Source organism: Lampetra planeri, chromosome 16 (genome assembly GCF_965212315.1).
Source record: "Lampetra planeri chromosome 16, kcLamPlan1.2.h2, whole genome shotgun sequence".
In the NCBI taxonomy this organism is placed as follows: Eukaryota; Metazoa; Chordata; class Hyperoartia; order Petromyzontiformes; family Petromyzontidae; genus Lampetra; species Lampetra planeri.
The window spans coordinates 6876350-6899559 of record NC_136122.1 but is presented as its reverse complement, the minus strand read 5'-3'; the positions used below and the strand labels follow the sequence as shown (position 1 = coordinate 6899559).

The 23210-nt window shown below is 43.2% G+C and overlaps 1 protein-coding gene across 1 annotated transcript in view; it reads left to right on the top strand.

Moving 5' to 3' along the window:
* Positions 1-23210, top strand: part of TRHDE (thyrotropin releasing hormone degrading enzyme) — a 213440-nt gene that overhangs the window by 21600 nt on the left and 168630 nt on the right. The window contains exon 3 of the mRNA XM_078601407.1: positions 206-332. Coding sequence (XP_078457533.1) covers positions 206-332 — 127 coding nt within the window. The remainder of the gene's footprint in view (positions 1-205; positions 333-23210) is intronic.

Below are 23210 nucleotides of genomic sequence, written 5' to 3'. Positions count from 1 at the left end.
GACGATCATGGCTACATGAGTTTGATTCCTGCTCACGGCCAAAATGAGTGCTGGCTGCAGCGTGTATTATCATCGGCACTGGGGTGACCTGCTGGCCGCAGCACCCGCTCGTGCGCCGTGCAGACATTTGCAGGGTGCTCACTCGCAGCCCTTGCCCCAAACGGTCTGCGTGCCTACATGGGAGATCTTTGTCTTTGCTGGCTAGGTACGACTGTACGCACGTCCGGAAGCCGTGAGACGTGGCTCTGCCGACTCGGCTCTCAACATCACCCTGCAGCTGCTGGACTTCTACCACGACTTCTTCAACCTCAGCTACTCCCTGCCCAAGTTGGGTGAGCAGAGCGAGCCAGTGTCCACGCCGCTGTCTTCGCCACGCACGCAGATATTGGCCCGTTGCTGTGGGAGGGGATAACTTCTCCCTCGTTGCTGCTGCTGCTGCTCTCAGTCTACGACTTTTCACTGCAGGGCAAAGGCTGCCTCCAATTTTATTACTTTCTTTACTTTCCTTGGTTGTTTCTTGTACAGCAATGGCCTAGAAATTATTTGATGTTTTTTTTTCTCCTAAATCTCTCCCGCTGTCTCCGCTGCATCTATTGTTGTCTCTCATATCGATGTATCATTTAATTTTGTTCATCTGTCGTCAGTTATCATTCCCACTTGCTGAAGGCCAAATAGGGCTTTCAAATCCCTTTGACGAGTCATAGACAAGCACACACCTTAATTGCTTCTCTCACTCGGAGGCCCTTGCAGCGACTGAGAGCTATGACGTAAGAAACTCAGTGTTGCCATCTAGTACCTGATTAGTGGGGTAAAGATGCTTGCAGTGATGGATACATATTTTTGTGGGCCATATGAAATCACCGCTGGTCTTGGCTAACAGTCAGAAGGTCGGGAGTTCATATTCCCGGAGGTGATTGCCTCAGCCCTTAAATCCTCTTTGTTTGATAAAATGAGTCGTTCTTTTGGTAGGTCGCCACGGTGGCGAGATGTTAACTACCTCACCTGGTCTACAGTAGGTTTTTGATTCGATCGTGACCCTGACGTCTGTATATCTGAAGGTTGCATGTTCTCCTCGTGTTCGTGTGGATTTTTCTCCGGGTCCTTCGGTCTTTCCCTCCACATTTAGAATGAACGTGCGTGTTCAAGTATTTGTCTGATATAAATTTCCACGTGATAAGCCACTTCGTTGAGCTGTCATTGGCAGCCAGGCTTCTTCTGAGAAAGAGCTACATAGCTCAGTGGGGCCTTACCTGGAAAAATAAAAATAGTTGAACAGTAAAACAAATAAGAGTTGGATTGGGTCAACAGTGATCATGTTAAGGAAAGGAGAGATTGGGCCTTCACCTTGGGAATGTATTTCCATCACTGACTCAAGACTGCCAACATATATTAGTGCAGTTGTGACTGTTCATTCGTGTTGGGAGATGCTTAGAATTGACTTTCATTCATGCGGTAAATTATCTACTTCGAGCATTGTCTTGCATATTTTATCTGAATCCATGAAAACATGTCTCGCCAAATGAGAACAATATAATATTCATAAATAATGCTACGAAATATTTTTTTATTATTTGCCCTGAAATGCCTCACTTTAATCCCAATTCATTTTTTAGGAGGGTCCTGCATTGGCATATTTGGTCAATTCCATAAATGATTACTATTTTTCACTGGTTGTAGTTTCAATTACTTTTCCGCTAATATTTCTTAATATAAAAAATCAAATCAATATAGCTTGCTCAGGTGTATTTTATGAACTATTATTGGATAAACACATGTTAGCAAAGAACTGTAAAATATACTGTTTTGAGACACACAGAGGGAAGTACTATTATTATTTTTAGATCGCAAACATGTTGCGAACATAACCGTATCGTTAACCCCACATTTTCGTACGCTTTTCTCCAGGAACCCCAATTTCTTCTCTCTTACAAAATGTGCTCAATGAACAATGGACCGAATTGAGTGCAATCTTGATAAAAGGCACACCTTTTACGCGACCACAGTTCTGATATAAGCAATGCATCCTTTATGCTACGCTGGTGGGGAGGATGGCAAAACGGGCGGCATCTGACACAAATGCAACATTTCTGATATAAGCACAGCTTGCCTCATTCCCAAGTCGTGTGCTTATATCCAGCCTTTACCATATCCCAAGCAGGACTCTCCCGAAAGAGAATCGTGTCACTCTGTTGGGGCTGTTTTTGGGAGATAAAGGTCTGGGATGGTGGCGAATCACACGAGTAAAAGCGACATGCTTTCTCCGCAGAGGCAGTAAAAACAACAAAAAAACACCTCCTGGCCACGAATTGCAATTATGAGCCGGCTTTTGATGGGTCATCCAGCGCGTGCCGAGCGATAGCTGTTGCTGGTCGGCACGTGCGTTTGTAATCACCATGCCGGAATGGTGTGTTCTGGGGCCAATTTCGGGCAATTTCAGGACAGGTTGCTTGCAGCCCGCTCGGCCAAATGGCTCCGACTTGTCACCGAAGCCCCCCTCGTCATTGTCAGACACGCTTAGTCCTCCGGCTTATCTAAACATTCGCGGCGTTTTCCACTCGACGCTAAGTGCCCCCCCCCACCCTTGTAACCCCCTCCCGTGAAAATCAATCACTCAGCCAATTGCCAGGAACTGCAGTGTGCCGTGAGCTCTGCTGCTCGGGGACTATTTTGCATGCGCGCGCCCGTCCGTGCAGTTCCTCGATCAGTGGTTATAAAAAAAAAAGGTGGTGGGGGGCTGGGGGTGAACATTGTTACTGGGTAAGGTTAAAACTGGACAGGCCGTGGGCTGGCGTTCAATGTGGGGATCATGAGTCGCTTTTGGAGGGACGCCTTTGTCCAGCTGAACGATGATGATGATGATGCTGTAGCTGATGATGACGGTGTTTAGTTACGGCCTCAAAGGCAGTATCGGTTTAGCTGCGGCTGCCCACGCTCTGTCCCTTGCTCGAGTGCAGACCCGACACACTCCTTATCTCTGCTGACTGACTCCCATCTGTGGAACCTGTTCAATAAGTGCGTAGAGCCATCCCTGATTTTGTTGGTTCCCCCGTGATGTCCTTTTTTTTTTCTTATGCAGATGTTTTTAGATGTCGGAGAAATCCCAATTTGCAGTGCCGGATTAAGCGAGTGCGGGTCTGGAGCATGTGTTATAAACGGGCCCCAAAATAAAAAAAAATATGAAAACACAAATGTTTAACCTTCTTCTTGGTTTTTTCGGTAAAGTCACGTAGAAGGGAAGTAATAAAATAATAAAAATAAAACATAATAAAATTAAACAATTCTCACGACGTTTCGGCCACAACGCAAGCAGCCGTCCTCAGGTGAAGAATGAGACACTTCAAGCTAGGAACTTACATATAAGCTGGGTTGGGGGTGGTAGAAGAGCGCCTTAACAAAAAGAATGTGCATATCAAGATGAGTTTAGCATATACATGGGAAATGCGCAGGGGGCGGGGGGGCTTCAAAGTCATACCATGCCCACGCACTATGCAGGATCAAGAGCACCAAGGGGGGGTGCAGGGATTAGCATTAACAAAGGAAAGGAATGCCAATGATATGTAGCTGCAGTAACTAAACAACACCGTAGAAAACTAAGGTATAAACTACATACAAAGACTAAAATATAAACTGCATAGCACCATCAGTATACTTACTATACTCTATAATAAGCTGAGTTACTAACAGCAAGTAATACATTACAATACTACGTCGTAAAAGTTATATAATATGCTTCCATCTAAACTTTATTCTCTTACATCAACCGAGCATATACCGTACTATATACTGCCATAGATAAACCCAACATTAAATTATATACTGTATTGCAATAAACCACATTTCAACATAACACTATGTATTATTCTACCTACCCTAATGTGTATCAAAATGGTTTATTACGTCCTTCCAATGATTGCTAAGCCAGAATCCATCTTCTCGATTAAAATTGTCTCTGTGTTTGTATATGTGGATCGCCTCATGAACGAATCTCTCATGATAGCCAGGTGGCTTGCAGAGAACCTCTGTCTTGGAGAAGTCAATGTCATGTGAGCCCACTGAGTTGTAACAGTGATCTGCCACGGCTGAGGTGTTTGTCCTACCGTGTTTCAGGTCAGCTTTATGTTCACGGATGCGGTCCGAGACATGTCGTTTGGTTTGTCCAATGTAACTGCTACCACAGAGGCAACTTAGTTTGTAGACACCAGGGTGCTGTATGTCTGGAACCACATCTTTTACAGACGGTACCAGATCACGGATTTTATGTACTGTGTTGAATCGGACCTGGATCTTGTGTTTAATCAGGATTTTGGAGATATTTTTTGTGACCCCAGCAATGTAAGGTAAGGTGATGGTCTTGAAAGGCTCCTCAACAGGATCCTTCTTGATGGTTGGAGAGATGGCTTTGCGGATTGTGTAGTCGGAGTAACCATTAGCCCTAAGAGATTGGCGTATGTGTTTGAGTTCACTGGAAATGTGTTCATGGTCGGATATGCATTGGGCTTTATGATATAGAGTCTTGATGAGGGAATTCTTCTGGGATGGATGGTGGTGGGAATCCGGTTTTAGATAAGCGTCCGTATGGGTGGATTTCCTGTAGACAGAGTGGCTCATTGAACCATCAGGTCTCCTTTTGATTAGGACATCCAAAAAGGGTAGCTTGCCATCTTTTTCGACTTCCATGGTGAATCTGATGGCTGGGTGTATGGAATTGATGTGGTCAAGAAATTGGTCTAGAGCAGGCCGGCCATGTGGCCAGATGACAAAAGTGTCGTCTACGTACCTCTTCCATAAGGTCGGGCGTAGAGTGGCAGTCTGGATGGCGTCCGTCTCAAATTTCTCCATGAAGATGTTAGCTACAACCGGAGATAGGGGGGAGCCCATTGGGGTGCCTTCAATTTGCTTGAGAAGATGGATTCTGGCTTAGCAATCATTGGAAGGACGTAATAAACCATTTTGATACACATTAGGGTAGGTAGAATAATACATAGTGTTATGTTGAAATGTGGTTTATTGCAATACAGTATATAATTTAATGTTGGGTTTATCTATGGCAGTATATAGTACGGTATATGCTCGGTTGATGTAAGAGAATAAAGTTTAGATGGAAGCATATTATATAACTTTTACGACGTAGTATTGTAATGTATTACTTGCTGTTAGTAACTCAGCTTATTATAGAGTATAGTAAGTATACTGATGGTGCTATGCAGTTTATATTTTAGTCTTTGTATGTAGTTTATACCTTAGTTTTCTACGGTGTTGTTTAGTTACTGCAGCTACATATCATTGGCATTCCTTTCCTTTGTTAATGCTAATCCCTGCACCCCCCCTTGGTGCTCTTGATCCTGCATAGTGCGTGGGCATGGTATGACTTTGAAGCCCCCCCGCCCCCTGCGCATTTCCCATGTATATGCTAAACTCATCTTGATATGCACATTCTTTTTGTTAAGGCGCTCTTCTACCACCCCCAACCCAGCTTATATGTAAGTTCCTAGCTTGAAGTGTCTCATTCTTCACCTGAGGACGGCTGCTTGCGTTGTGGCCGAACGTCGTGAGAATTGTTTAATTTTATTATGTTTTATTTTTATTATTTTATTACTTCCCTTCTACGTGACTTTACCGAAAAAAACAAGAAGATGAATCCCTGCAGTCACGAACGCTTTAAATACAAATGTTTAACTTGTACAGTAAAGTAATTGTATGTTTTCATTTGCTATACAGCTAGATAATACGACAAATCGCTAACCTTAAATACACAGTCGTTCATAAAAGTTGAAGGCAGTATAATACTATAGTAATAGAGCAAGTGCAGAATCACTGAACCGGAATTGATAGCTTGAAAGCATTTCGCGTGGGGCCCTTGAAAGTGCAGGGCCCGTAGCATGTGTAGCTACTTTTGCTACTAGGATAATACGGCACTGCCAATTTGTATGTATTGTACGTTCAAACATATATCAAGGAAAAGCACAATGTAATATCAATATCAATAAGCCTTCATTTATCCAAAAAAGTTTGATTGACTTTCAGGACACTTGTTCAGGAGTGTGTCCTGCACGTTTGGCCAGTAATAAAGTTTTTTTGGGGTTAGATCGCTTAAATATAAACGTGCCTTTAAACTCGCCACCACCCCACACAGCCAACCAGTAAGGTTTCGTCACATAAACAAAATGTGCCAATTAGTTACTACTTCAGCACAGCGGTGTGTTGGAGGGCAAATCCACAACATTGGTGGCGGGTTTAACGACACATTCATATTTACTTGATCTAGCCGAAAAAACCCCCTACATTATGGATGATATTGGTCGCGAAAGGCCTATGGGTTCAACTGGGTTTACATTCGTTTGATCTGAACGAGATCGCAGCAAATATTTCCACAATCCCAACCCAATTCGATTCTGACGTTCCAAGTACGATCTTTATGATGCATAATGTTGGTCGAGAAAGCCTACACGTGTTAAACTGCGTTTGTGACAAAATCAGTCATTTTCTTTATGGGAACGGGACCAGAGAAAAAACACAATGTAGGCAAGTGAGATACCGGTCAAACACCTACTTTCTGTACTGCTTTATGCTGCCCACCGCATTAGCTCTGCAACTACCTAGGTCCACTCGGCATAAAATGCAACAGTTGAATGCCATTAAAAGTATCTTCCTACGGGATTATGTATTATAAATAAAAAATAAATATTTGTACGCATACTGTGAGTCGGAAATGAAACCGTAAATACTTTTAGTTTGCTGGCCGTTTCTATTTGTCATACGTGGTGTTCATATTCTGGGGGGGGGGGGGGGGGGGTGGTTGAATGCACCTTTGGGTGATATCTGTAAACGCATTAACCTCGTGCCATTGAGGCACCGTGTGTGGTTAAGGGTCATGGCCATGCGTTACAGGTCAACAGATATGTCTGGAGCAAAGGCGAGTGTGTTTAATTGTGAACTAAACGCTTGGGTGATTAATGGATTTTAACAGTGGCACGTGTGATTAATCTTCGTTGGAACACCCATTGCATTTATCAATGATCTTTTACGTCTTCTTGGTTCTTTCGGTAAAGTCACGTAGAAGGGAAGTAATAAAATAAAAAAAAACATAATAAAATTATTCTCACGACGTTTCGGCCACAACGCAAGTAGCCGTCCTCAGGTGAAAACCAGGTCTGTCGAGGCGACAGCGTCTTCTACGTGACTTTACCGAAAGAACCAAGAAGATGAATCCCTGCAGTAACGAAAGCTTTAAATCGAGATCTTTTACGTGTTCTGCTAGAAGGATTAAGATTTTAAAATGTGGCATGGTGGTCCAGTGGTTAGCGCACTCCCTCACCTCCCTCGCTGACCAGTGTGGTGAAGTATGGTAAGAAAAAAACCCATTCCCACCACATAATGTAGGGGCATCTATCCAGAAGTGGATTGGCAATGAGCTGTACGTTACTTGAATACTTCTGCTGATGAATAACCATTTGTAAAAAAAATCTACTCTTCTCTTAGCATTGTGAAATTTCATATTGAGACCAATTTATTTTTTTATCTTACAAATGTGCGGCAGCATTTAAACATCCTGCACAAGTCCGATTCACTCATTGGTAAATTTATTTGAATGTGAACGATATGTTGTGTTAAGCACAGCAGTCGTTGTAATATAAGGATATTTTCAGATATTTTTAGAAGGCAAAGCAGAAACCTTGAGATGCAATTTTATTAATAAGCAGTCATTCCCAGTGAGATTAAACCTTCAGCGACGCCTCGGTTAACGCGCAGAACGCCAAGACACACATGGCAGAATAACTGTGATTATATTTTCCAACACTTTAAATAGAGGTTTCCACAAATGAAACCCATCAATGTGTCCTGCTGTTATCTTTCAAGTGGGATGTTCTTTGATCTCTCAACAGTGGGGGGAGCAAGAATTTTCAAACTGCTTGGGTTATTCATGAGGCCTTCTTGATTATTATCATCTGACATGCAAGTCGTGCCAATGCATGCTTAGATTTGGAAAATAATGGTCGCAGCACAACAACCTCTTTTCCTGAAGTGATACAGCAATGCATCTCATTTGGACTTTGCGAGATTGTTTGGACCCTTCTATTTTATTTGTCTTCGCTATATCCACGTGGAGATGCGCTACGCGTGCTCACATGCGTATTCGTACATATTTTATACATCTCCCTCCGAACATAACGCAACACAGAGAGGACATTCTCATGCTCTATGCAACACAATCGTGCAGGGCGAATCACCACCGTTGTCCCTTTTTAAAAACGTTCGCAACACAACTTGGACAGGCGTAGACGTAACCCGTCGCAAATCAAGCGTTGTTTTGCATCACTAAATGCAGGTTGGCTATTTGCACGGCTTGATCGGTTGGAAGGACTGCTCGTTAAACAAGCTTCTTGACAGCGTGGTGTAAGTGTCTGGATGGATTCTCCGTTGCAGATATTTTGCGTGCTTTGGCCAGAAGAAGGAAATTCACTCTTGCGGTGATCTGCGTTTGGTGTGGGGTAAAGTCACTACGTGACTTTACCGGAAAAAAAAAAAAACCTAAGAAGATGATTCCTTGCAGTCACGAAAGCTTCAAATCTAGAATGTGGGGGTGGAATTTGCGGTGTGTTGCTGCCTCGTGTGCCTCCTTATTTGGCCAGTTGCATGCTGGGATTTACTGGATAAGCTGCCTGGCTTTGAGTTATTTTTTGTGTGGAAAGTAATTGTTTAACTGTTATTTATAAATATACATGTGTACATGCTTGAATAAGAATTCTAAATGTGAACTGGAAGGGTTTTTTTTTTTCTCCTTGGTTCAGCTGTCACTAACAATTAATTACCATAAGTAATGTACTGCATGATTTATATACAATTGACACAACAATAAAAACTGTTGTGCCACCATTGCTTACTCTTGAAGAGAAAATAATGGGCTGTGTTATGTGTGCCAGAAAACAGAGAGAACTTCAGAAATCTTTCAAATTCCCTTTTGACCCGGCCGCTAATTTGCCAATTGCAACTTACGTTAACAATGCATTGCTTGGAAATCTAAAACAAAATGACCCCAAATTAGTTTTGCAGTATGAAGGATAAAATAACGAATGGGAATTAAATGTTAATCAAATACTACAACAACAACATATCCTATGTTATTTCTTTAGAAACCTTTCCTAGGCCATGTGATATAGCGGCTGAGAAAAGGGTGCATTTTTCTAAAAATGTGAAGTATTTGCTAATGTGGCAGTGGCCCTTGTCCAGAGATTAAAAAAAAAACGTGTTCCGTGTAAAATAAAAATAAAAATCGTGACCGGAAAAAAAAAACCTTGCTCAATTAACATTCAGAGCAATTTGCCGGCAGCTGACGCTACGTGTTTTCCAATCATGTCAGCATTTAGTAGCGATAATAGCTGACTCATTACAGAGTGTGCTCAAACTTTTAGTAGTGTCAGGAAAAAAATAAAAACACGATAATATCACTTGACGGTCAGTAAAATTGTAAATGTATATATTTCTCTCATAATTCAGGAGGCACAGGGCAGTGTGAAGTTTGACGATCCGTTAAAGGCTTGGTGCCAGAGCACACAGCAACCAATACGTTTTTCTTGAATTCCCACGGAACCACACGCACTGCTGACTTCGAGTTACGGCACAGATGGCGTGCGGGGTTCTGATGCTCTCTGATGCCCTTAATGCCTGATTTAAGACAAGCAACCTCGATTTTGTACAACCGGCACGCTTCTTCGTCGCAGTAAGTTATCTGTGTTTATTTGTTTTTCCTGTAGACCAAGGATGCTTTTATTGTACTTTTAATAAATGTAGTGCATTTCTAGGAAACGTTAGGCATTCGTTATGTTATCGCTTTGATGAGTCAGTAAAATGCGCAGAAAATATACGCGAATAAGTGCCTCTTGTATTTGCTCCAGCGCTCCAGAATAGTTTAAAGCCACAATTATGGATGTGGCTGGATGCCAAAATTAAAATTACGATTATTCATCAACGGCGGAAGCCACACATTGCTTACTGCTGGATGAAGACCTCCAGGCGGCCATGGACATCCCTCCATGTGAAGCCGCAGTCCTTGTCACCCGTGCAACATGAACGCATCTCATCGCTGCATCTCCGTGCTTGTCATCCTCTCAATCTTTTTCGGGCGTCATTCCAGTGGTGGAGCCGTCTCGTCTATCGGCAGCCGCGATTCCGTTCTCGTGATGTCTCCTGTCCAAGCTTGCTGATTTTTATTCTTAGGTTTTTTTCGGTAAAGTCACGTAGGTAAAAAATTTAAATTAATAAAAGTAAAATAAAAATAAAAATCACGACGTTTCGGAGGCAACACAAGCTTCCGTCTTCAGGTGGAACCGTAGCACGATAGCTGTATCTCTCTCACTTGATACAGCTATCGTGCTGTGATGGTTCCACTTGAAGACGGAAGCTTGTGTTGCCTCCGAAACGTCGTGATTTTTATTTTATTTTTTATTTTACTTTTATTAATTTAACTTTTTACCTACGTGACTTTACCGAAAAAACCTAAGAATATGAATCCTTGCAGTCACGAAAGCTTCAAATCTAGAACTTGCTGATTTTACTTAACGGGCAAAATTAACGTCTCGTTTGTGTCATTCATTGTGGCCTCCTTCCTGTCCATCAGTACGATTCCACCATTTATTTGTCCACGCATCTTTGTGCGCTTGTGAGAAATTGCTTTGCCATTTTCCATGTTTCTGATACATATGTAATGTCTGGCTTTGTGCACCGATTGAAAAATTGGTTTGCTGTTTATCATTGCCACGTGTGCTTCTTTCCAAAAGCACTCCCCTCCTGCTCTGTTCACCTCTTCAGTTAAATAATTTTAGATCTCGATCTGCCTTTCAATAATTGCCCTCGGTATACAAATTCTGCATTCTGCTGTGTGTTTTCAGTTTTTCCCTTCCAGTAATTATTTTTCATTTGCACAGATATGGAATTCCTCAATCGTCGAATGATTCCTCAACAATTATCCTGTTCAAACAGGGACACAAACCCGACTCGAATAATTACAGATCCATTAGCCTCCCATCATTTGCTCATACTTTGTCGGGAAGGTCTTGGAGAATGGAATAATCGACGTCTTAGAGGCCAACGAACCATGTTGGCAATGTGGATTTAAACAAGGTTTATTTCTGCCATTGGCAACCTGCATACTGTCATTCAGATCCAAGCCTAAGAGGTCTAACGTACCATCATCCATTATGTTTGGATATAAAAGCTAAGAAAATGCATTTGATTCAGTTGACACCAAAGCAAGCTTTGCAGACACTCACAAACCAATGCCTTAAATATATTTATAAATCAATACCATGCACAATGAAAGAACCACTTACAGCAGTAACATAGCACGAAGAGAGAAGTAACGTGCAAATCAGAAGGGGAGCCAGACATAGAATGACACTGTTACCAAAGTTATTCACAGTAACATTAACAGGAATATATTTTCCAAAAAATACATTGGATAAAGAAAAGCATAAATCGCTGTGGTGTTACCAGGCCAGAAATATATGTGTGTTTGTAGTTGTTGGTGATCAGGCTGAGACCATCAATTTGCTTTCCGTGACAATTGTGTTCATTTGTGGATGGATGTGCCTGGATTGAAACGAGGAATTCAGCAGGGCTGGCGCATCGCTCTGACATAGTCAGCCCCCTCCCTGAGTTCCCAGCTCGCGTTGTTGCCTGTACATTTTCCGTTGCTCATATTTCTCTTCGAGTCCAAGTCGGCAGCCTTCTTACTGCAGATTGTAGATGTTGTGGCTTGGCTCTCCAACACACAACCGGTGTGCTGTACTAGTGACGAATTGGCACGTTCTGTTTACGTGACAACCCTTACTAGTTGGCTGTGTCGGGTGGTGGCGGGTTTTAACGGCACATTTATATATTTACGTGATCTAACCCAAAAAACCCTCTATTATGGATTACATTGGTCGCGAAAGCCTACGTGTTGAACTTCTTACTGCAGCTCTGCAATCATTGTCTCGGTGGCTAGAGATAATTCGATAGTTGCGAGTTCAAATCTCATTTAGGGTGGACTTCACGTATCATCCTTCTGGAGTCGGATGTCAACGTAGTACCACCGTGTGGGTGAAGCCAACAGTGGTGATATCGAGGGCTAGTGAGAACCGCTGTCATGGCAACGTGGAGTTTATGCCACTTGCTGAGAGCCGACGGAGCTGAACATCGCCGCTTGCTCGTTCAAGCAATGCTGTAGTGGATCTACATTTCACTTGGCTTATAAACTCTCTTTACAGATCTTGAAGAAAGGCCATCTGGTGTTTGATGGCAGAGGCGTCGAGAATTGACTTGAATAGTCGTTGGGCGACACACCACTGTGGTGGAATCGTCAGCGCATTGAACTTGCAATCCGGTTTGATTTCCTGGCCTGGCAGTTTAAAGCAGTGTGCAAGTTCATTAAATCTCCCCGTTTCATTCCACCCCGGCAGCATAAATGGGTAGACCCCACGGTTAGTCGATCGGCAAGTGGTGTGTGGTGGGGTAAAGAGTGGGTGCTCCCATCTCTTCCAAGTTGTCTGCTCACTGTGGGAGGGCAGGCCAAATGCCCTCTAGAGTTGCGTCTCGTTGGAAGCCCTTCCGCCAGCAGTGGCATGAGCAAGCAATTGCAGGGCTGCCCCTTTACCTAGTCGTTCTGTGGTGCCCTCTTCCGGGGGAGACCATTCCCTAACGAATGTTGTTCTACTGACTTTGAGAGCTACAAGACAATGTTAGTACTATTTTAATGTACACAACATTTTAATGTGACCACATTTTTAGAAGCTGCACAAAAGCTTTTTAGGCAATTTGAAGGGTTATTTTACCAAATTTGTTAGAAAAAAATTGTTATTTCTCTCATGGTGAGACACTGGTGGCCCAATTTGAAATACGAGCCACAATGAAAAAAAAGTTAGAATTTTTAGGTTGTATAATGTTATTTCTATTTTCAACAACAATACAGAAGCAATATTACATTGTTTAAAACGATTTTACTCCGACGATATCGCTCGTAATATTCTTAGGGTCTTTCGGTAAAGTCACGTAGATAGAACAATCTAATAATAAAAATAAAAATGAAAATATAGTTAATCAAAAAATAATAAAAAATATCACGACGTTTCAATCGCAACACAAGCAATCGTCATCAGGAAAAAAGTATTGCTTGCGTTGTGATCGAAACGTCGTGATATTTTTTTATTCACTTTATTTTTATTATGTTATTGTTATATCTACGTGGCTTTACCAAAATACCCAAAGAATATGACTTCCTGCAGTCACGAAAGCTTTAAGTCAAGATAAAATTACTCATAATATATGTCTGATTGTGCAGTGGCAGAACATTGCATCTTTGCTTATCGAAAATGTAACAAAGATGTGCTCATGTTAGGTTAAATTTAGAAGGAATACATGTGGGATTTGGCAGTGCAATGCTTATTAAACCTCACCTGCAATGTCCCGAACACAAACGTTACTTTATACATCTGATTATTTGTGTAAGGGTATTACTCTGGCGATGAGCATCTGTGTGAGCTTTTGCACGGGTGCCTTACTGTGTGCTACCTTGCATTCGATTGTAGAGCACATACCACCGCTGTTGCATTCGAAGATTTAGACGTGCAATGTACAACGGATATTTTTTCTCTCCAAATTACCCTAGCCAAGCGTGGCAAATAGAGGAAACAGAAAATTGCCCGTGTTTGCGCTGCCTTCACGATAACGCCTGCAGGCTTCACCTGGCATTTGGAGCTTAAAATTCTATTACAGGTTACTCAGCTCGGTGCAAACAGAGTTGGCCAATGTCATGTCGTCTCTAAAGATGAACGAAACCCTCACTCCCCGTGCGGTGTATTGACGGAGCCAATGTGTGGGGCTGGGAAATTACGGTTTGGGTTACGGGCTGTGTGGACATTGATATTTGATTGAGCAACATCTTCTGCGAATCCCAAAACACACAAAGACGTTTCATCCCGGTGTCAACACGGATAACAGCGCCGATTACTTCTGTGCGCGTCAACTTTTCGCCGGTCTCATTCGCGGACTTCAAATGGCTCGTGTTTCAAAGAGCTCCATTCTGTATGGAAAATATCTTTTGAAATGCGGAGGGATGGAGCTGAATCAAAACATTTTCCAGGCCCCGCAGTTAGTACAGAGCCGATTTAGATAATGTGATTAAAAGCCACCTCCTCAAAATGGCAGTTTTGTCCCCGTATTCATTGGGATGTGAGTGAAATGTCTGTCATGTTTTTGAGCTTTAAAAAAAAAAGTTTAATGTTATTCTGGTCCCACTAAGCGTGGCACAGTATCAATGCTGCTAAGCCACTGAGTTGGATATGATAAGTTAGCTTGTGAATCTTTAAAGTATCCATCAGCCAGATGTCATGGCTTCAGCTTCCTCTCTCGAGGATGTTCAATATGTGGTGGAAATTTGTGTAATGTTGCTCATTCATATTCGCAGCTGTGAATGTGTTGGCTGCGGTGCAATAAAGATGCAATACTGAGAGGCCATCGGAGGCAGCTTACCCTCTGTTTTGTTTTAGAGACACTAATTTATAGTACTTTATATGCATGCCCAAATCAACTGGGCTGTCACTGTGGTTGGAACACCAAATTTGCAACAAAAACATTGCCAGTTCAAATCCTGCTTAGGGGGATAGACTCTGCTTATCATCACTCCAAGGTCAACAAAAGTGAGTTCCAAATCGTGGCTATAAAGTGGTCTAGCTATGGACAGACTGGCCGGTTCTTCTTGTTGCCCCTTGTGGCCTTTTAGGGGCTATGAAGGGGCGGCCATTTCCATGACTCCATATTTCCTTGCCGTGCTGGCTCCACTTCTCTGTGTCCATCTCCGCCACTTTCAACTGAGACGGGCTTCCGTCCCATCGAGTGTGTCTCACGTTTGACGTCCGATCAGAAACCTGGCCTTCCTCTTCCCCCAGCTCTTCCCAGTGACCCTACCACCCTCCCTCCCCCACTTCACCATCCTTTGCAGCCGGTCACCATTCTTCAAACAACGTGTCTGGGCTACTGCAGCTTCCTGTACTTGATCTGAGCCTGGCTATTTGGCATGGTAATGCGTAGTTTCCACCGCTGGGTCAGGGCCACGACTGGAGATGACTGCCGGCCCTCATCGATCGTTCGAAAGGGAACTCGCCGGAACGTTTAAGACGGAGCTCCGAGGCTGTTAGCGCAGGACCATTTGCCCTCTGCCTTTCATGTAAGTGTTTTCAGTGTGCGTCAACTCGGTGCGTGAAAGTGGCGCCGCGTCTAAATTTCAACCCCTTGCGCCGGCAAAAGAAAAAAGGTTTTACGATGTCAAGAGCGCAAAGAAACGCTGTCCCAGCATCCGAACCCGGGCTCCCCTTGGCCCCTTTACACGCACGCTGCGCCACCATCCCTACACCCCCCCCCGGCACTTTTGAGTGATTCATCATTATCGTGATTCTGTGAGAATCTGCAACGGGGGGGGGGGGGGGGGGGAGAGAATGTGGGCTTTATTATTTGCCCTTTATTCATCCTTTTCACCCAGTGAACACCATAAAAAGGCAATTAATTATTAATTTTTGTATCCTTACGTAATTAAGCATATATAAATGGCAGGCATGGATCATTTACTCCTTTCTCTTCCATACTCTTCGCGCTCATAAAAGATGATAACCTTGATTACCCGCCCTTATAAAGATTCTAAGAGCGTTATTAGGATATATTCGGTATTAATAACAATCACATTCAGTAAAACATAATGCGTAGGTCATTGTGTCTATATACATAAAGCACATTTTAATTAAAACGATACAATTATTCCAGCGAGCTTATAGCTTTTGCTTGCCGCAGTCACAGTAAAAATAAATACGTATTCATTAAATTTAATGCTAAATTCTTATATTGTTTTACAGGTGTCATCAGCCGGATAATTGCCTAGAATGGGGTCATAACTTCATTGTAATCAAAGTGATAAATAGCCCTAAAGATGACAAGCTGGTTTGCTCCGTAATAATTCTTCCCTCCACATATTTTTCGCCATCGCAAGCCGTTATGAGGCATCGCCCCTAATCGGCTGATAATTTGCAGTGGATAATTGCGTTTGTGCAGAGGTCTGATTTCTGTTCAGTTAGGCCTCAACCCAGGTAGGCCCGTGTTTGTGCCGAGCTCCTGGTTCTATGAAAATTCCGTCACAGTTCCTATGATCACTGTTTCATTGCTTTCATGGCTTTATTTTGGTGATTTCGAAAAGTGTATTGGTTTAGCCATGTTTGTTTGTTGTAGTACAGAGTTAGACTGATGGCCTTAATCTAAGTTGTCTTGTGGTTGTTGTTGGTTGTCTGACTTGCATCCCACTGGGATTTGTGCACACAGCGTTGGTGTACGGTGTTTTTTCTGCAATATTTTGCTGTCTTTTCTTGGATTTTCTGTTTGCACTCAGTCACATAGTCACTTTAAGATGTTTTTTTGTTCATGTTTTTGTTTTTTGTTTGTTGCGGTTGCACCCGATTAAAGAGCCGAATGGCTCACAGGGCTATACCTAATACATGAACGTGAACTTGAACTTGATCTCCAAAGGTTGGCGCATCGATAAACGAATATCGTCTTACATTTTCTTTGTTGGATTTGGCCGAGTTATTAAGCTTGTAGAAACCTAATCAGCCTCTCGTTGGGTGGGCCAAACAGTAACCATTGAACCGCCCAATGTGTATGGCACAGAGGTCGCAAACGGGTTTTGATTCCTTACCCGTACCCGTACCCGGCCGCACCAGGGTCGCAAATGGGTACCCGTACCCGGCCGAGTACAGGTTCCCGTTCCCTACCCGTACCCGTACTCTACCCGAAATGAGTGACTCACCAGTGACTCACGGCCTACCCGTACCCGGCCGCATCAGGGTTGCAAACGGCTACCCGTACCCGTACCCGGCCGGGTACGGGTACCCGGGTATCGGGTAGGGTACGGGTATCGGGTACCCGGTTGCGACCTCTGGTATGGCAGCAGCTGTGTGGGGACAGCTCTATACGAGGACTCCTCTACTTACGAACATTCGACTGAAAAACTTTCAGAAATACGAACAAACCTGGTCCGTATGTCCAGTTGCCCGTTCGAACCGAGAGTCATAAGTTCAACCGGCGCACAACGGATGGCGGTGGTGGCATCTAAATCTGCAGAACATGAAGAATCAGTGGCATCAACATGTGCAGGATATTATACAACTTTTAAAGCCATTTCCCGTGTTTAGTGATGTTTGGAATCGACATGAGTAAAGTACTCACGAACAGATCTCTGGAACCTAACTCGTCCGTGAGTAAGGCGATATGCTCAGAGAGGTCTTGGCACGGATTTACGTGTGGAAAAGTCCGCTTTTGGTTTGTACAGCTTCTTACTCTGTACAGCTCAGAGCAAGGTCCTCCGCAGTTTTTGGACCGCTGCGGAATTGGCATCGCACCGCGAGGCTGTGTGCATGGACGCACGTACGTACGTATGCGACCTTGCAAATCACAATTTGAATTTTCCTCACTTCCAGAACACGACGTGCATCGCAGTCAGTGACTAGAAACGCATTTTTGCTCGTGTGATCCGAGATGAGGGAGGTGTTGGTGGGTGAGCTGTGAATTGAATCCTGGCAGTGTTGCATTTCCCCCTCGCCTTGCAACTAGCTGGGAGGAGACTCTGGAGACACACAGCATATGCAAAGCACATGATTGCAATCGTTATTATTTGCCTCCTCTGTGCGCGTGTATGTATGTGTCCGTGTGGCAAGTACGAAATCCATGCGGGGTGGTCAAAACTTTTTGCCGTCGGAAGATTAAATGTATGTAGGCCACTAAAACGTGTGATTTTGAAATATGTTTTGAGTAGGGTCCATTGCTCAAACTTTTTAGTCCATTAATCTTAAAATGAATGCACTTTTTCTGTGACATTAAACTAACTACTTGGCGATGCTGCATTGGCAGTGATTCTCATGCACAAATTACTAAAAACTCAACATATTTGTCAATAACATTGTGACTTACAAATGAAATATATAGGCATTGGCCCTTCAAAGCACGTAAAAAAGGCTAAATAATTATTATTGTGATACTTTTTTAGATTTTGTGGCATGGTTAGTTGTTTTATGTATAAAGGCGAGTCAGCTAATGTATCCAATGAGCAGTTTTTATGTCTTCTCAAAATATAATCACCATTTTTTATATACATTTCTACACTCTATTTACATCAATCGCTTGTATGCTCAACATCTTTCTCATTTAAAAACATCACGTGAACGCAATGTGAAAAACTAACACCACGAGATTCGCAACACGCATTGTTGGCGTTTGCCTTAGTCGTACAGATCTGCAATCCGTTGCCGGGTTGCACCGCGTATCGTTCGGCACGATGTCCGGTGTTTCGCTCCACGTGCCGGGAGCTTCTTCTTGCCACAGTAGCGAGATGTTAACTCCCTCGCCTGGTATGCAGGAGCTTGTGGGTTTTATTCCCGACCCTGACGTCTGTATAATTGGAGTTTGCGTGTTCTCCCCGTGGCCGCGGGGATTTTTCTCCGGGTCCTCCGGTTTTCCCCTCCACATTTAGAAACATGCACTTAGTGTATTTGGCTGCTATGCATTTTCACGTGATAAGCCACTTCGTTAAGCTATCATTTGTGGCCAGGTAACTTCTGAAAAAGAGCTATATAGCTCAGTGTGTCTTCCCTCGTCAAATAAAAAAGAGTTTATTTTAAGTCTAATAATATATTGGTAACAAAGTTGTGTTTAGCAATTGATCATTGCCATTTTTGCAAAAGCCCAATTGTAACCTCATTTCATTAAATTTCTGTGCTGGAGGCTTAGGTTGATAACCAGTGCAACCTATCACTCTGAGTAACTACACACTATAGAAAATAACATTGGAAGACCTATTCCTTACATCCTTCTAGGCTAGTGTAACCTGCCAGAGAAGCAAACATTTACGAGAAAGAAAAAATATATCTCTACATTGGTTTTGAAAGTGCAGGCTTTTTCGTTATGCGCGTGCAATATTCATGTGCACAGCGGTGCGTTAACACCGCCGGTGGGAGGAAGTGCAAGAGTGTTTGCCCTGTGAGGTGTTGATCACTAAAAAATGAACCCGTAAAAACTAAGTTTTTCACTATAAATCCTTTATATGCGTGGCGGCTAGAGTCCTCTCGTCCTCTGGCTTGAGATGGCTGCCACTTATGGGTCAGATGATTGTCTGGCAGCATTAAGCAATTGGTAATTAAATATTTAATAACTTTTCCCTAAACAGTGTAAAATTTTGGAAAAAAAAAATTCACAAAAATTAATTGTCACGCACAACGAGACTGTGTGCAAAATGTCAGCTCGATTGGATCACGGGAAGTGGGTTAAAAAACGACCGAAAGATTTGCACGGTCGTAAGCAAGCAAGCAAGCACGCAAGCAAGCAAGCGAACTTAATATAAAGGATTTAAAAATCTACAACGCCGGTGACGCGCGCCAATGGCGTTGCCGGCTCTGCCCCGCTCGTCCTTGTGGCGAACCGAGAAACTTAGTTGTTTTTTTTTGCCGTGTGCTTCCCTTGAACACAATAACATTTCCACGGTCTCTGCTTCTTCCTGAGACTGTTGAATAAATCATTGGGGCTGTCAAAGCTCACACCACAGACAGCACAGAGAGTGACTTAAGAGCCGAATAGTACTCTGTCTTAAAAGTTTTTTTGCCGTAGCAAGTTGGACGGCACTCTTTCCTGTTTGAAACGAACGCCCCACTTCAAATATTTAAAGGCCCTGAGAGGTGTCACACTTTTAGGTATCCATGTGTACAAACATGTGCGTGCAGTTAAATAATTGATGGCATTTGCCGCAGTGCATGAGCAAATTATGATCTGTACTTTAACTAATACGACGAGCTGCAACAGCCACAGCTGATCAACGCTATCGGTAATTAAAAATTCGAATTATAACATGAATTTAATTGTTGCAATGTTGTTCGGCAAAATGTATGTAGTTTTTTTAAGTTACTCGGGGTGATGTGGAATAATATGTATGTATGTGTGTATATATACAATTCAAAAAGAGTGCATGTCCTTTTAATTAAGACCAATTTGGTAGGTATGTAGTCATTTCTGTAGCAGTTTATCAACCTATCGTGAAAAATGTAAGTGGGATAAAATCATTCTTCTTGGTTATTTCGGTAAAGTGTTTACTTTACTGACTTTACCGAAAGAACCAAGAAGATGAATCCCTGCAGTCACGAAAGCTTTAGATCGAAAAATAAAATAATTCGTTAATTTGTCTTGTTTTCCTTTATCTTCGGATTCAAAATTAAAACCACACATTTTTCTAAAGGCAGCATTGACGCATCATTCTGGAATATATTCCGAGAGAAACATGAAAAATTCTGAACATAATAGCCGAAGCTACTTTAAATGTAAGCGTTTAACTCGAGGTTATACATTGCATACATTCATTAAAATGACATTATCATAATCTGAATGCATTTCTTAAGGAGAGCAGCACTGTGTTATATAATGCATAAATAAGGGTTCTGGTGGCATACATTTTCTTCAGAAAATCTCGGCTATAAAAGGGAGTTGCACACAGAGACACTTATGACCACTCTTCCGTGGCGTCACGGGAAATGACTTGTGGTTGTCCGTAATTTTTCAAAATAATGCTTGAGATTGGTTAAATGATCATTAACATCTTGCAGGCGTGGAAAAAAACAATCCTTTGCATTTAAACCAGTCGATCGAGTGAGCCTCCTGTGTAGCAACACAGAATAATAGAGGAGTTTTAATGCTCCTTCTTGGTTCTTTCGGTAAAGTCACGGAGAAGGGAAATAATAAAATGATGCAAATAAAACATAATAAAATACAATTCTCACGACGTTTCGGCCACAACGCAAGCAGCCGTCCTCAGGTGAAGAACAGGTCTGTCGGAAAGACAGCGTCTTTACCGAAAGAACCAAGAAGATGAATCCCTGCAGTCACGAAAGCTTTAAATCGAGTTTTAATGCCTTTGTCAATTCACTGCTGGATAAAGACCTCTCCACGGCGTGTTAGTTATGGGAGTTGCTTGACCATAGTTCACCACAATAGTTGGTGCAGGCTGGTGAAAGGGGGCCCGGAACCAGTTGAGTTGTCACTCACCGCTGATGGTAACTATGGTTTGGAATCGAACTTGGTTTAATGAGTTCAGCTACCCCCCCCCCCATCCCCATATATCGATTTGGCTTTCTTCTTGTCACTTACAACTCTCTTTTAAGAACCGAACAATGCTTCATTTTGACACCATGCCAGTTGTCGGCATTCACTCTTAAACAAGGTTTAAAGGCTTTGCTCACAACGCAATGCATTTGCAGTGGCGTGGTGGCCATATCTCTGAAGGCCTTTTCATTGCAAATAACAAATGCTGCCCAGGTGACTGGAAACACATCGTGAGCCAGCATTTTGGGGAATGTGTTTTCTTCTCAGACAAGAGATGACGTCATAACATTTTGACTTATTTAGAAAAAAGACGGCAATGGATGCGGTGGTGTCTTGACCGACAAAAAAAACAAGCAACACTTGGCATGTGAACAATCTATGACCTTGAAGTTGTTATTTAAGGAGCTGCAACTGCATTACGAAACAACGACTTAAAATCGCCACCCCCCCCCCCTACTGGCACATTTGATGCCCCAGATCACGTGGGCACCCACCTGGTTAAACAAAGATACATTTGAAACTTGAAACAGAAGTCGGTACGTGAATTGTTCTTCTAATTTTTATTCATTAACATCGTGATACAGGGATGACGTGGGCCCAGTGCATGCAACACCCCGTATTCCAGCAGGTGCCATTCGATTCGTATATTGTGGGCTTAACAAAAATAAAAAAAACCCTCTTCCCTCAAAATGTACATGTATGCATGCCCCCCCTCTCCCTCTGCTTGAGATCCCAAATTGCATTGTAAAAATTGTATACGTATTGTATCTTTAAACCCAGATTTAAATTAAACACTCATTACTTATATCCATTGCGATATTATTTGCTGAATGAATGGCTTAAGAGAGAATAATTTGAGATTAATAAATGGGCCTTGCTTAATTTAAAATGGAATTCTAACTGTATCTGCAATGCTGGACTGGGCCCAAGGCTGTTCAAACCAGATATCCCCAGCCATACATCTTCCTTCATGGCGAAATGAGACTCCGGTAGCTACCCACACAACGAAGTGCATTTAAAGGTCTGCCTGCTGGATGTGCAGCTCTTCCGGACGGATTGTTCTGCCTGGCGGCTGAACAATACCGTTGGTTACAAACCTTTCCGTTGAAGTTGATTCCGCCGTCACCGCTAAAGGCCATGAGTAGCCAATATCATGGGTGGCTGCATTTGTAGCCCCCTGTTTAGTGCTCGCAAATACCAGCACGGATAATCATTTCACGCCGAGTAGAGCCTAGCAGAGGGCACTTCTTCGCCTGGTCACGAAAGCTGTATGTAATGTCACTGGCATTGGCTTACATCTTTCTGTCGGTTTGAACTGGGGTTTGCTCGCGCAGCCATTGCCCGTCGAGTTAAAAATCTGTGTTTTTTCCGTGCTCAAACGAGCCCCTTGCGGCATTTCACCCCCCAACTGACGGCTGTCGAGCCAGCGGTTGGCATTTCCACACGTCTGGGATTTGAATTCATAACCTGGGTGCCACTGTGACCTGAGTATTGTCACAGTGCCACGCAGCCACTCCGAGCCAAACATATTGCAATTATATACGTAAACAAAGATCACCCTGGATCAGGACTGACTGTCGGGGCGAGTGCTGTTAGCCAGCGGGTGGTGTGGTCGACGCCACGCCTGGCCGCCTCTGTCTCCCGGTGCCGATGTGTGCACACCGCATCGGACGCTCGTTGAAGGCCACGGGTAAGGTGGTGGAAGCGAAGGCTGAGAGGCGACGGATACGATAAGGGACGGACGGTGTTGTTCGGCGACGTGTGTGGCTTGAGGCGACGAAAATCAGCTCGTGGTATTCATAATCAAGTGGCGACGTATTTTTGGAGAAACGATGAAAGAGTGGGAGATGTAAATCGGGCTATTACTGAATATGTAAGCACGCAACGAACACGCTCTTGAGTAGAGCTGTGGTGCAGTGATTCTTGTACCGCGCTACAAACCTGGCGACATGAGCCGATTAGCAGCGACTTTCACATCGGTGGCGAGAGCTATTTGACCCAGTACTGACCCCCCCCCCCCCCCAAAGAGACAATGATCCCCCGTATAGCCTTCACAG